The 13,245-nt window shown below is 47.0% G+C and overlaps 1 protein-coding gene across 1 annotated transcript in view; it reads left to right on the top strand.

Annotated features, from left to right (window-relative positions):
* The window catches only part of LOC122748281 (sialic acid-binding Ig-like lectin 10), a 31,183-nt gene extending 18,625 nt beyond the window's left edge, over positions 1 to 12,558 (top strand). Inside the window, 7 exon segments of the mRNA XM_043993945.1 lie at positions 8,363 to 8,421; positions 8,507 to 8,869; positions 9,481 to 9,765; positions 11,416 to 11,676; positions 11,775 to 12,059; positions 12,160 to 12,274; positions 12,468 to 12,558. Of these exon segments, the coding sequence (XP_043849880.1) occupies positions 8,363 to 8,421; positions 8,507 to 8,869; positions 9,481 to 9,765; positions 11,416 to 11,676; positions 11,775 to 12,059; positions 12,160 to 12,274; positions 12,468 to 12,558 (1,459 nt within the window).
* The last annotated feature ends 687 nt before the right edge of the window (positions 12,559 to 13,245 follow it).

Here is a 13,245-nt window from a genome sequence, read left to right as displayed (position 1 = left end):
TGCCTGGAATGCACTCCTTCTTCATCTGTTTCTCAGTCTCTAATTTACTTGTAAAAAGGTGCTTGTAAGGGGTTGGAGATGGTAGCTCCCCTTGGAGAGGGGCAGCTACTGAAGCTCCCAGGTTCTCTGCCTATACAGACAGGGGCAATGAACCAGAGCATTTTGAGGTTCCCAGTGTTTCCCTGGGGCCTTTGAATCTGGATAGAGCCTTTTAAAAAACTGGGGAGAAGTGATCAACAGTTGGCAAATGGCTGAATAGCTATCAACATAAGGAAATGACTCAATGACATTGGTTAATAAACACAAGGAACATGAAGGAATTTGGAAATACTCATATGAAGTAATGTGAAAGCGGAAAAAGGGCACCCAAACAGTAAAATCCCTAAGGACCGCATGAGAAAAGGAGTATATTTGTAAATACAGAGCCAAATGAAGACACAGACAATGAAAACTAATACAGAGGCAATACTTTGTCAGATTTATATTCATTTTGTATATCTAAATTGACCTTGAAGTACAAAAAAAAAATTGTTCCTTTGGTTTTGTTTTTTTAGGTGCATAATAAATCATTAATTTAAAAAATTCATTCATGGAACAACTTAGGTGGGCAACATAGAAAAGCATTATTGTTGTTGTTAAGTCATTTTTCAGTCATTTCTGATTCTCCATGACCCTTTTTAGGGGTTTACTCAGCAGAGAAGCTGGAGTAGTTTGAATTTCCTGCTCTGGTTCATTTCACAAATTGAGACAAACAGGGTCACACAGCTAGAAAATGGCTGAGGTAACTTTGATCTCAGGAAAATAAATGTTTCTGATTCTAAGCCCAGGTGCCACCTAGCTGCATAGTGTCTGGTAAACACGAAGACTTCCACATCTGGAAAAACTGGAAATCAATTTGATAGAAATTAGGGTTAAGCTAACACTTTTTTTGGTACATCCAGATAAGCTTAAGATCTTAGTATCCTTAAGATAAGACTATATCACTTACATATAAATAGGTCAGATCATAAACAAATTAGAAAAACAAGGAAGATATTACCTTTCAGATCTATGGAGAGGGGAAGAGTTCAGCAAAATAGGCTATTTTTACTTCTAGAAAATTAAAAAGTTTTTACACAGACTGCTATAGTCAAAATTAAAAGGGGAATAGGCAACTGAGGAGAAAGGTTTCATGAATTTTCTCTGATAAATATCTCACATCCAAGACATATCAGTCACAGACTAAAATGTACAAACATGAAAGAGTCTCAGATAGATTGATGGTCAAGAATAAGAACAGGGAGCTTTCAATGGAAGAAAACTAAAGTAGCAATAATCATAAGGAAAAAAAATGTTCTAAGCCGCTCAACATTAGAGAAAGGCAAGTTAAAAGAACTTGGAGGTTCCTCTTCACATTTATCAGATTGCCAAAGATAACTATCACAAGGGAATTTGGTGAAGGTGGGAGTCCTTAGGTAATCCTCTTTAAAGGGTTACACCCTCTAGCACACAAATCCAATTAGGATAAAATAATCTTTTATTTAGGTGCTAGAGAAAGGAACCGAGAGAGATAAACTCTCTAGGGTAGAGAATGGTTTAGAGATATGATTCTCTGAAATCAGAACAGGAGAAAAGCAAGAGCTTTATAGATGGTGGATGGGGTGATCACCACCTGATAAAAGTTCCCTTTGGGGGTGAAGGAAGGCTTGAATGAGAGGTGGTGGTCTGGACTTCAGGAGTTACGCCTGTCCCCTGGGGCTGATCAAGCAGCAGCCACGCCTAATAGGCTTATCTCTCTTACTTCTCTAGGTGTGTTCATCCTTTTTTTTTTTTTTTTTTAGTGAGGCAGTTGGGGTTAAGTGACTTGCCCAGGGTCACACAGCTAGTAAGTGTTAAGTGTCTGAGGCCGGATTTGAACTCAGGTCCTCCTGACTCCAGGGCCGGTGCTTTATCCACTGTGCCTCCTAGTGCCCCGTGTGTTCATCCTTTAGCTAAGGAGGCCAGTTTAAACTTTAATAGTCCCAAATTCTTTGATGTGTCCCAACCCCATAACATTAACAACAGAAGAAAATGACAAATTTTGTTGGGGGTGGGGGTGGGGCAGGTACATTGGTTGACAAGTCAAGTCAACAAGCATTTATTAATCCCATCCTATATCCCAGATTCTGTGCTAAGCTCTGAGAATACAAATATAGGCAGGAAGGAAAGCAATTCTTGCTTTCAATGAACTCACATTCTAATGAAGGAAGATGTCAGGTAAAAGGAAACTGAAAGGGGTGGGGAACCAGGGACAAGATGGAGGAAATTTAAAGAGTGAAAAAAGGGATCCAAAAGGGGAATGAAGTACAAGTCTAGTGCACTGCAGGTTGGTTCAACCATTCTAAAAAGCAGTTTGGAGGGGCAGCTAGGTGGCGCAGTGGATAGAGCACCAGCCCTGGAGTCAGGAGGACCTGAGTTCAAATCCGGCCTCAGACACTTAACACTTACTAGCTGTGTGACCCTGGGCAAGTCACTTAACCCCAATTGCCTCACTAAAAAAAAAAAAAGCAGTTTGGAACTATTCCCAGAAAGTCACCAAATTCTGCATAGACCCAGTTGTGGCTCTAGTAGACCTATTTCCATATAAATCAAAGGAAAAGGAAAAGGATTCATGGGGATAGAAATAGTGATAGCAGCTCTTTTCATGGGGCTCAAAAACTGTTAACCAAGGAATTTTATCCTGTTGGTGAATGGCTAACCAAACTGTGGCAGACGAATGCAGTTCGATGTTATGGTGCCATTAGAAAGGATGAAGTATCAACATTGAGTGTTGACCTACTGTGATGGACTATATTCTTCTCACCAATGCAATGGTACAGAAGAGTTCCAGGGAACTCATGATAGAAGAGAATCTCCAAATCCAAGAAAAACAAAGAAAGAAAGAACTGTGGAGTATAGATGCTGATTGAACCATACAATTTCTTTTGTTTTGGGTGCTGTTGTTGTTTTTTTCTATTTTGAGGTTTTGCATCACTGCTCTGATTTTTTCTCTTGTAACAGGATTAATGCAGAAATAGGATTAATGTTATTATGTGTATATATATGTGTGTGTATATATCTATATATGTATATGTATAGAGATATATAGATATAACCTATATCAGAATACCTGCTGTCTAGGGGAGGGGGGAGGGAGGGGAGGGAGGGAGAAAAATCTGAAATTGTAAAGCTTGTATAAACAAAAGTTGAGAACTATCTTTACATGTAACGGAAAAAATAAAATACCTTATACATTAAAAAAAAACCAAAAAAAAAAAAAAAAGAAAGGATGAAGTAGACAATTTCAAAGGAAACAAGGGACTCTCCATGAGCTGAGGCAGAGCAGCTATGCAATGATGACCACATTATGAAGGAAACAATTTTGAAAGACTTCAGAGCACTGGTCAACACAATAACAAATGACAAGTCCAAAAGAATAGAGATGAATGCCTGCTGACAAAGAGGTGATGAACTTAAAATGCAGGGAGGGACATACATTCTCAGGGATTACAAATGTGGGAATTTGCTTTGCCAGATTATACAACTATGTTTTTGTTGTGGGCCCAAAGTTCCCCAGAAGTTCTCTGGGGCACATTGAGGAATCTTCTCCTTGAGAAACTAAACCAGAGGACAGATACACCTAGAGAGATAAGCAGAACCAAATCAGACTGAGCTAGCTTTGGAAACTCCACCTTTCATTCTGGGGAGATAACTTTGGGTGTGGCTGTGGTCTTTGTGTCCTGAAGAGAGAGATGGCTTGAGAGATCCATAGCCACCCCTCACCCAATTCCTCTAGCCACCACCAGTGGGGGATGGTCCTCCCTCACTAAAGGAACTTTCCACAGGCAGATGGTCACTCCCATCAGTCCCCTATAAAAGTACCTACCAGTCTCCTCCTTGAAGAGATTGGTGCCTCAGAGCCATGTGCTTTGTGCCATACCTATCTCCCCATGAGAAGTCCAAGGATTTCTTTCATGGTTTCCCTTCCCCCCCTTCCCTTCCCTTGCCCCTAAATAAACTACCATCTTATTCTAATTACTTTTGTGTGCAAGACAGTGTAATTCTTTAAAGAGGAATTCCTAAGAACCCCTAACCCAAACCCCATACCCCATTTCCCCCCCATAACATTTTTGGCATAGTCAGCAGGATTTTTGTCAGACCCCTGTGTTATCTCCTTCACCTTTTTCATAATTGACCTGTTTCTTGACCCCTCTTTTCATACCCTCAATGAGAAAAGTAACCGTGTGGTCCCTCTGAGCTCTATCTTCCCTGTCATGATAATTCCAGCTGGGATTGCTCTAGGGTACTGCCATGGTGCCTGGGGTTCCTGCCCAGGTGTCATCCTGTGGCATATTCATCACCAGCTTGTATAGCCAGGTCTATGATTCGCTTTTTCTCATGGGGATACAATAGCCACCAAGGATAACTTGTAAGTCAGACCAAGAAAGGTCAAACTGCATGGTCACAGACATAAAACCATCTAGAAACATTGTGGGGTTCTCTGAATAACGCCCCAATTTCTCCTTAATCTGATACATATCACCCATCAAAAAAGGAATATGGACCCTAGTTGTGGAATCCCCCATGGGGACTTCCCATAAGAGGCGCAGGGGGGCTGGTGGGGATACAGGAGCAGGTGGAATTGGTATGCAGATTTCCTGAGGCCTGGCCAGGCGAAAGGGCTGAGTAGGACGGGGTGTGGTTGCTGAAGGAATGGAGATAGCCACCTGTGGGGAATCCGTGGAGGGAGAGGAGCGGAGGGGGTGGTGGATGGGGGAGGGGTGGCCATGGTGGGTAGAGGTGGAGCAAAGGGCATACCAGGTAATGCAGATGGGAGCAGCTGCGTGGGAGACGGGAGAGTGGGGAACAAACTGGATAGGGGGAGAAAATATGGAGAAGGGTACTGAAGCCCCTTCCAAGAGTTGGCTGAGAAGTTTGGAAGGGAGGGGTAAAGAGGAGGGGGTGAGAAGCAGGGAGTAAAGGGAAAACTGGAGGAGAAGAGGGTGGTGTGGCCTGAGGGGATGGAGTAATAGGGGAGGAAGGCATATCAGATGAGTCAACCTGTTCCTTAGACTTGTAATGATTCCCCATTAATAGGGCTTAGATGGGGTGGGTAAGAGTCTCTTATTGGGTGAGGTTAGCTTTCTCAAGGGAGAGAAACACAGCTGCCTGTCTCGTGGAAGAGCAGGGTGCTGGCAAAGCATAAAAGTTCTTACCCAGAAACGTGGAGGGTCCAAGCTTGGTTTGGACATCTAGGAGTCCCAAGCTGCCCTCTGCTGTTGTGCAGAAGCCAACTGTCTCTACTTCTCTGTGACTCAAACGGGAGGTTGAGTCCGGTGGGAGAGGGAGAAGAGAAACCCAGAAGGGAGGGTCCTACCTCCAGGTTTTGTGTGCCAAGCATGGTCCAGATGTCTGGTTGAGCTTTCGGCGAGGGAGGGAGACCCAGGCTGCCCTCCACTGTCACATGCAAAAGCTGATCCTCTCTCTACCTCTCTGTGACTCGAACGGGAGGTTGAGTCAGGTGGGAGAAGGAGAAAGGAAACCCAGAAGGGAGGTTCCCCTCCCCCCCACCCCAGTTTTTTGTGCTAAGAGGAAAGAGGAAATTCCTGTGTCCCTTCAAACATTTGGGCGCCAAAATGTTATGGGGGAAAATGGGGTATGGGGTTTGGGTTAGGGGTAGGGGTTCTTAGGAATTCCTCTTTAAAGAATTACACCGTCTTGTACACAAAAGTAGTTAGAATAAGATGGTAGTTTATTTAGGGGCAAGGGAAGGGAAGGGCGGGGAAGGGAAACCATGAAAGAAATCCTTGGGCTTCTCATGGGGAGATAGGTATGGCACAAAGCACATGGCTCTGAGGTACCAATCTCTTCAAGAAGGAGACTGGTAGGTACTTTTATAGGGGACTGATGGGAGTGACCATCTGCCTGTGGAAAGTTTCTTTAGTGAGGGAGGACCATCCCCCACTGGTGGTGGCTAGAGGAATTGGGTGAGGGGTGGCTATGGATCTCTCAAGCCATCTCTCTCTTCAGGACAAAAAGACCACAGCCACACCCAAAGTTATCTCCCCAGGGGTAAGGGGGATCAGAATGAAGGGTGGAGGTCCCGAAGCTAGCTCAGTCTGATTTGGTTCTGCTTATCTCTCTAGGTGTATCTGTCCTCTGGTTTAGTTTCTCAAGGAGAAGATTCCTCAATGTGCCCCAGAGAACTTCTGGGGAACTTTGGGCCCACAACATTTTGAAGGCTTTATTTTTTCAGACAGACAGAAAAGAGAGAGAGAAATGAAAAAAATAAACAAACTTGAAATTGGAATCTTCCATATAAATTGCCACAATTTTTTAAAAAAGTGAATGGAAAAAAAAGCAAAATTTTTTTGCCATTGGGAATCACTCCACTTCTCACCGACACGGAAACTGTCAGTTTGAAGAATGGGAGCTGGAAGAGTAAGTCCAGGGGAGCTTTTGATTAGTCTAGGCATGAGCTTATCCTCCCATTGCCCTGACTTTACAGTACGCTTCTTAAGGGCGTACAAATCATACTTGTTCTCTTTGAATCAGTAGCACTTTACAGTAGTCCCTTCATATGTCTTTGCAGAATCTGTAATCTCCAGGTTGAAGGACAGGTCTCCAGCTGTATGATTGGCCTGTGTTAAGGGCTGCTAAAAGAGTCTAACAGTGGGGCAGCTAGGTGGTGCAGTGGATAGAGTGCTGGCCCTGGATTCAGGAGAACCTGAGTTCAAATCCAGCCTTCAAATCAGACACTTAAGACTTACTAGCTGTGTGACCCTGGGCAAGTCACTTAACCCCCATTGCCTCACCAAAAAAAAGAACAACCCCCCTCCAAAAAGAGTCTAACAGTTTGCAAGGGAAAAGAATGAGGCTTTTGCCATCACCTTGGTCCTCCCTGTGGGGAGTGCTCTTGTCTTTTTTCCCATCTTTACTACACTGTTCCCCCTCCAATGTCAAACCTTTTCCTGGGATTCTCTCTTTCCTTTGTCCTCCAAACTTCTATAAAGACTGGGAACCCTTTGGGCTCCATATACATGTTCATTTCTCTCACAATAAACCTGGTTTTCACATGTCTCATAACCTTATCATTGCCTGTTGACACCTGGCTATTGTTTTTACTGAGACTGAATCCTCAGAAGGTTAAAGACAAGGCAGAAAGGTCCCATAACTATCAGAATGCCCATAACATAAAATCATGGTGGCAAAAATGTTACCACCACCACATAGAAATGGGTAAGTGGATATGCAAAGGTGGTGGGAAATCTAAGTTATGTTATATGAAAATACTAGAATATGGTGTTAGGAAATTGGAAGGGCGGATATGGTAATTCAGAGAAGCATAGATCAGTATGAACTGATGAAGCAAGGGGAATGTCAGTCCTAGTAAACACTGTGAGCAAAAACCACAGGAATCAGAATACAAAGAACTGGCCTTCTGTTAAGAGTTAAGCATTTATCAATTCCTTTCTGTATGTCAGGCACTGTGCTAAGCCCTGAGGATACCAAGAAAGGCAGAACCAGCCCCATCCACCAGGAGTTCTCATTTTCATGGGAAAACACCACGTCAACAACCAGGCATGTAGAAGAAAGATGGAGAGTAGAGGAGACAAACAGAAAGGGGAAGCAGAACAACCACTGGAGCTGAGATTTAATAGAAGCCAGGAGGAAGGAAATGAGGGGTCAAAGTCTTCCAGGCATGAGGCACAGCCAGGGCAAACACCTGGGGATGAGCAAGGGAATGACATGCCCAAGGAATAGGCAGTTGGTGGGTAGAGCTGCATTACAGAGTTCCTAGAGGGGAGTAAAGTACTATTAATAATTGCCAATGTTTTTGTAGCATTTGAGGTTTGCAAAACACTTCAGAAATATAACATTCACTCCTCACCACAAGCTCATTTTACAGAGAGGAAAACTGAGGCTCACCCAGGGGAAAGGCACTGCAGGAAATGCGTGAGTCAGGATTTCACCTCAGGTGTTACTGTGTCAGTTGTACAGGACAGGTGCAGCCGTGTGTGATGGGCAGCCCCTGCTCTGGTCCCTGCAGCTCTATGAGCCACACAGACCCTCTCTTCCAGACAACATCCCTGGCCCCAGCCTGTGCACCAGCTCTGTCCTCCCCCAGCCCTGGAGTCCTGAATATCCCTGGAGCTGCTCCAGGACAGGAGGCCCCTCCCTACTGAGCTCAGCTAAGGAGGACAGGAGCCCACTGGGGAAGAAGACAGGGCTTCCTCTTCTGAGGACAGGCCTCCCTCTCTGTCCACCCAGGGGCTTCCTCTTTTAGCTTCCTTTTTGCCCTGAGCCTGACAGAGATGACCAGAGGGAGCCCTGGTGTTGGGGGAGTGACATCGTGACCCACCAGAACCTGGCTCTCTGCTGCCCCAGAGATGCTGCTGCTGCTGCTGCCCCTGCTCTGGGAGGGTGAGTGGGCCTGGGGCAGAGGGAAACTGGGCTGAGGGGGGTGGGAAGAGTTGCAGGTGCTGACCAGGCCTCTGTCTGCCCTCAGGGTCCTCGTCCCAGACACTGGAGATGCAGCCTTGGGTGAGTGTGCAGGAGGGGCTGTGTGCCCGAGTTCCCTGCACCTTCAACTACCCCTCACCCTTTAACAGCAAGCCAGTTTATGGATTCTGGTTCAGAGAAGGGACTGATGTTTTTAGTGGAAAGCCTGTGGCCACAAATAACCTATATCAGATGGTGGAGGAGCAAGCCAAGGGGAGATTCCATCTCCTTGGGAATCCCAAGATGAACAACTGCTCTCTGAGCATCAAAGACATCCAGTTCTCAGACAGTGGCAGATACTTCTTCCGGGTTGTAAATGGAAAGGAAAGATACAGTTACACACAGAAGCTACTTTATGTGAATGTGACAGGTAGGAAGCTCCTGTCATGGGAGGTTCTCATTGTGTGGGGCAGGAAGGTCTAGGGAATGGCCTGGCCTTGGAGACCCCTCAAGCTCCATGTGGAGGGGTGAGAGACCATGGAGCACAGGTGGGGACCCCACTTAGGGAGGGGGCAGATCCAGAGCAGGGTCTGAAGAGCTTTCCTGAAACTCCAGAGCTATAAAATTTGGGAACTTGGTGAGCTCCTCTTTATGAGCAACTAGGCCCCAGGCAAGGCTGAGAGGGGCCAGGTTTGTGCTGGAAAGAAGCCTATATCTGCTGAGAAAGGAACTAGGTTCAAATCCCAGATTTCCCCACTCCTCCTTTTACCATGCAAATCCCTCCCCTCTCTGAGACTCAGTATCCCCTGAAGTAAAATGATGCTTTTAATGGAACTTCCTCTTGCCCTCTAATCTCTGAGTGTCTCAGGCCCTGAGGATGGCAGGGGAGGCTCCTGGTAAGGATTAGGGGCACCAAGGGTGCCATACTATGTGGGGACACCTGAGGGACCTGGGGGATGGTGCAGGTACCAACATCTGCAAGGACACTTGAAACCTAATTCCCCTCCCCCTCCCCTGGATCACTGTCTCTCTCCTCTCCAGACTTGATCCAGAAGCCAGACATGGATGTTCCAGAGGTGCTAGAGTCAGGGAACCCAGTGACTCTGAAGTGCACATTTCCTTGGGCTTGTGGAGAAAATCTGGCCTACAACTTTTCTTGGATGGGGGCTACCGTCTCCTCCCAGCCAGGAAGCTCTGGGGCCTCCCACTCTTCAGAGGTTTCCTTCATCCCTGGACACCAGCATCATGGCACCAATCTCACCTGTCAGGTGACCTTGCCTGGAGGTCGTTTGAGCCCAGAGAGAACCATCCAACTCAATGTGTCCTGTGAGTGCTGGGGCAGGGGGTCTGCTTCCCCCAGGGGAGGGGGGCTAGGGAGGGCTGCATCAAGATGCCAGGGTCACGGTCCAGCCCTGGGAAGTCAGATGCCTTTTTCCTGGACCAGGTCAGGGAAAGCTGCTTCCTGGTAGAGACATAGTCTGGGTTTTCCTATCTTTTCTCTCTCTCAGCTTCCATGTTTCATGTACCAATGTCAGTCAGAAGGGGATTAGCCCAGACAGACTCTGAGCTTCCTTCCCATTCTGATGTTCTCTGAGTCTGGGATTTCATCTCTTCCCAGCATGATGCTGGGCTGGACAGAGAGCCCCCTCCCCCCACCCCCAGCCAGACTCCTCCTTCTCTTGCAGATGTGCAGAATGCGACCATCACCATCTCCCAAGACAACAGGAAAACAGGTAAGAGCAGAGCCCAAGGGTGAGGGCAGGGAGGGGACCTCAGGTGCCTCAGCTTTTAGTCTGAGGGTGGGCCTTATTGTCAGAGACAGGAGAGACAGGGACTCTCACTCCCCTGGACCTGGTGCCCTTTGTCCTGTACTGCCCCTCCCCTTGGAATTTCATCATCTCATATTTACTTAAGACTTTAAGGGATAGAAAATTTTCCTCCTCCCCATGAGTAAGGAGATGGAGAGTTCTTATCCGCATTTCCCAGATGAAAAAGCTGATGCTCAGAGCTGTGAGGAAGGCCTGGCTCAGTTCAGACCCAGCACCAGAGATGTCAACTCTAAATGCAGGGTGTAACAGTAGTAACCTCTCCACCAAACTCGGTTTAGGCTGAGAGGTACAAGACCCACCTGGTTGTTCCAGTTCCCAGGGCACTGCTCCATCCACTGTCCCTATCAATGTTTCCCTGTTGGGGAAGCTGAACTGGGACTGAACAGTCCAGGTCACATGGGAGGCATTGCTAACTTGGTCCAATCACTGTGGTTTCAGGGCTCACCTGGGGAGCTTGAGGGGCTTGTGGAGGAAGAGGCCATGGGGGGAATGGGCCTAGGAGCTGCTGTGAGTTGGGGCCTGGACAATGGCCATCCAGGTTGACCCTTTAGCCTTCAGTCATGAAAGTGCAGTATTTGCCTTCAGGCCACAGGGGGCTGGGTGGAGGAATCTGCCTCCCACAGGTGATAACACTGGGTTCAAATGATACAAGATTCCCAGGCTCACTGCATGGACATTTCAGTCCCCTGAGAGCTCCTTTTAAAAAAAATATTATCGTTTCATAAATTTGTACAGTGAAAAAAGAGAGAAGGGGGGAAGGAAGGAAGGAGAAAAAGAAGCAGAGAAAGAGGGAGGGGAGGGGGGAAGAAAACAAAAAACAGAAACAAAGAGAACACAACCCGGGCTGAGTGTGGGCTGGTAGCAGAAAGAGAAACAGGTGAGGACTCCATTTCCTGGCCCTGGGGACCAGTCAGGTAAGATGGAGGGGAGTGAGAAGGCGGCAGGAAGTCCAGGCTGGGCTGGGCCTGGGGCATTTCCTTCCTGCCTGGGCTCTTGTCCTCTTCCAGTTTCCCCTTCCTTGTCTGACCCTGGGGAAGACACATCAGCTTTCCAGCTCCCAGTTTCCTCCTGGGTACAATGAAGGTGGTGACTGTGTGATCTCTGAAGTCTCTCCAGGTTCTCACTTGGACATCCTGATCTTTTTCAGTTTGGGTCCCAGGAAGGAGCTCACCTCTTGTGGTACAGGAGGGAGGATCCCTTCACCTGCTCTGTGCTGCCCACAGCAATCCCCCAGCTACACTGAGCTGGATACTGGGGGACCAGACCTTGGCTTCTTCCCAGTTCTCAGATGATGGAGTCCTGCCCCTGGATCTGCCCCACCTGAGGCCAGAAGATGGAGGGAACTACACCTGCCATGCCCAGCATACTCTAGGCTCCCAGCAGGTCTCCTTGAGCCTCTCTGTGCAGTGTGAGTGTGAGAGGGCTGTGTACCACAGGGTGTTTGGGTCATAGTGGGTAAAGGAGCGTTACCCAGTAAGGGGGGGGGTCTCCTGTATCTTCCCACAGATCCCCCAAGGATTCTCAGGCCTTCTTGCTCCTGGGCTGAGGAAGGCTTGTCCTGTACCTGTTCTGTCCAAGCAGAGCCAGCCCCCTCCCTGCACTGGCAGGTGGGGGGGAAGCTTGTGGAGAGCAATAGTAGCAGTAACACCTTCCAGGTGATATCATCCAGGTCTGGGCCATGGGCCAACAGCACCCTGAGTGTGAAGATGGACAGGGTCCCCAACATTGACATCAGCTGTGAGGGGAAGAACCTACAAGGGACCCACACCCTTCTCTTCCAGCTAGTGCCAGGTGAAGGACTGAGGAGGGAGGCTCTTGGGGCAGAGGGCAGTGAGGCAGAGGGCCCACCATGGCCACCCCCACATTCACCCCAAACTTCTCTTTTGTGCAGATAGGAGCACTCTGTCCCATGCGTTCCAAAAAGGTATCATCACCGGGGTCCTCTGTGGAGCTGGTGTCTCAAGTCTGCTGGCCCTCTGCCTCCTCCTCCTCCTGTGAGTGCCAGGGCTGGGATGTGCAGGGGCTTGGGGGCGGGGGTTGGGGGGGATTCAGGAAATTACAACCTGCTCTGAGGTCTCAGAAATCCTCAGATATTGATGAATTCCTGAGTTCAGGCACAGATTTCCTAGGACTGTGAGATGTGGGATTGGAAGGGAAGTTCCCGTGCCCTTCCTTCTGCAGATAAAAAATCCAAACAAGCTGAGATTCATGGAGCAGAAGTGACTTGCTCAAGGTCACACGTATGACCTGGCATGTTGTCAAGTCATCACTTCAAAGAATCCAGGCCTGATTCCAGATCCAGTGGAGCTTCCACGATCAAAAGGGGGAGCCAGCGGCACAGCTATATCTATATATGTATGTGGGACTGGAGTCATGAAGATCTGAGTTCAAATCCTGCCTCAGACATTTGGAAGCTGTGTGAACCCTGCCAGTCACTTAACTCTGCCTCAGTTTCCTCATTTGTAAAATGGAGATATTAATAGCACCTAATTTCCAGGGCACTATATAAATGTTAGCTATCATAATTAAACGGGATCATATCTCTAAAGTGCTTGGCACAGTGCCCTAAGTGACATATAAATGTTAGTTTTATTTCTTCATCTGAAAACTGCCTTTGACCATTTCTCAATTGGAGAATGACTTACATTCTTATAAATTTGATTTAGTTCTCTATATAGTTTAGAAATGAGGCCTTTCTCAGAAACACTGCCTGTGAAAATTGTTTCCCAGATTTCTGCTTCCCTCCTCATTTTGTCTGCATTGCTTCTGTTCGTACAAAACCTTTTTAATTTAATGTAATCAAAATCATCCATTTTTCATTTCATAATATTCTCTATCTCTTGTTTGGTCATACATTGCTCTCCTCTCCATAGATCTGAGAGGTAAACTATTCCTTCCTCTCCTAATTTATCCATGGTATCACCCTTTATGTCTAAATCAAGTACCCATTTTGACCTTATTTTGGTATATGGTGTAA

The sequence above is a fragment of the Dromiciops gliroides genome, chromosome 3 (assembly GCF_019393635.1).
Source record: "Dromiciops gliroides isolate mDroGli1 chromosome 3, mDroGli1.pri, whole genome shotgun sequence".
NCBI lineage: Eukaryota > Metazoa > Chordata > Mammalia > Microbiotheria > Microbiotheriidae > Dromiciops > Dromiciops gliroides.
The sequence above is the reverse complement of the archived record's forward strand: the minus strand, read 5'-3'. Positions and strand labels throughout refer to the sequence as shown.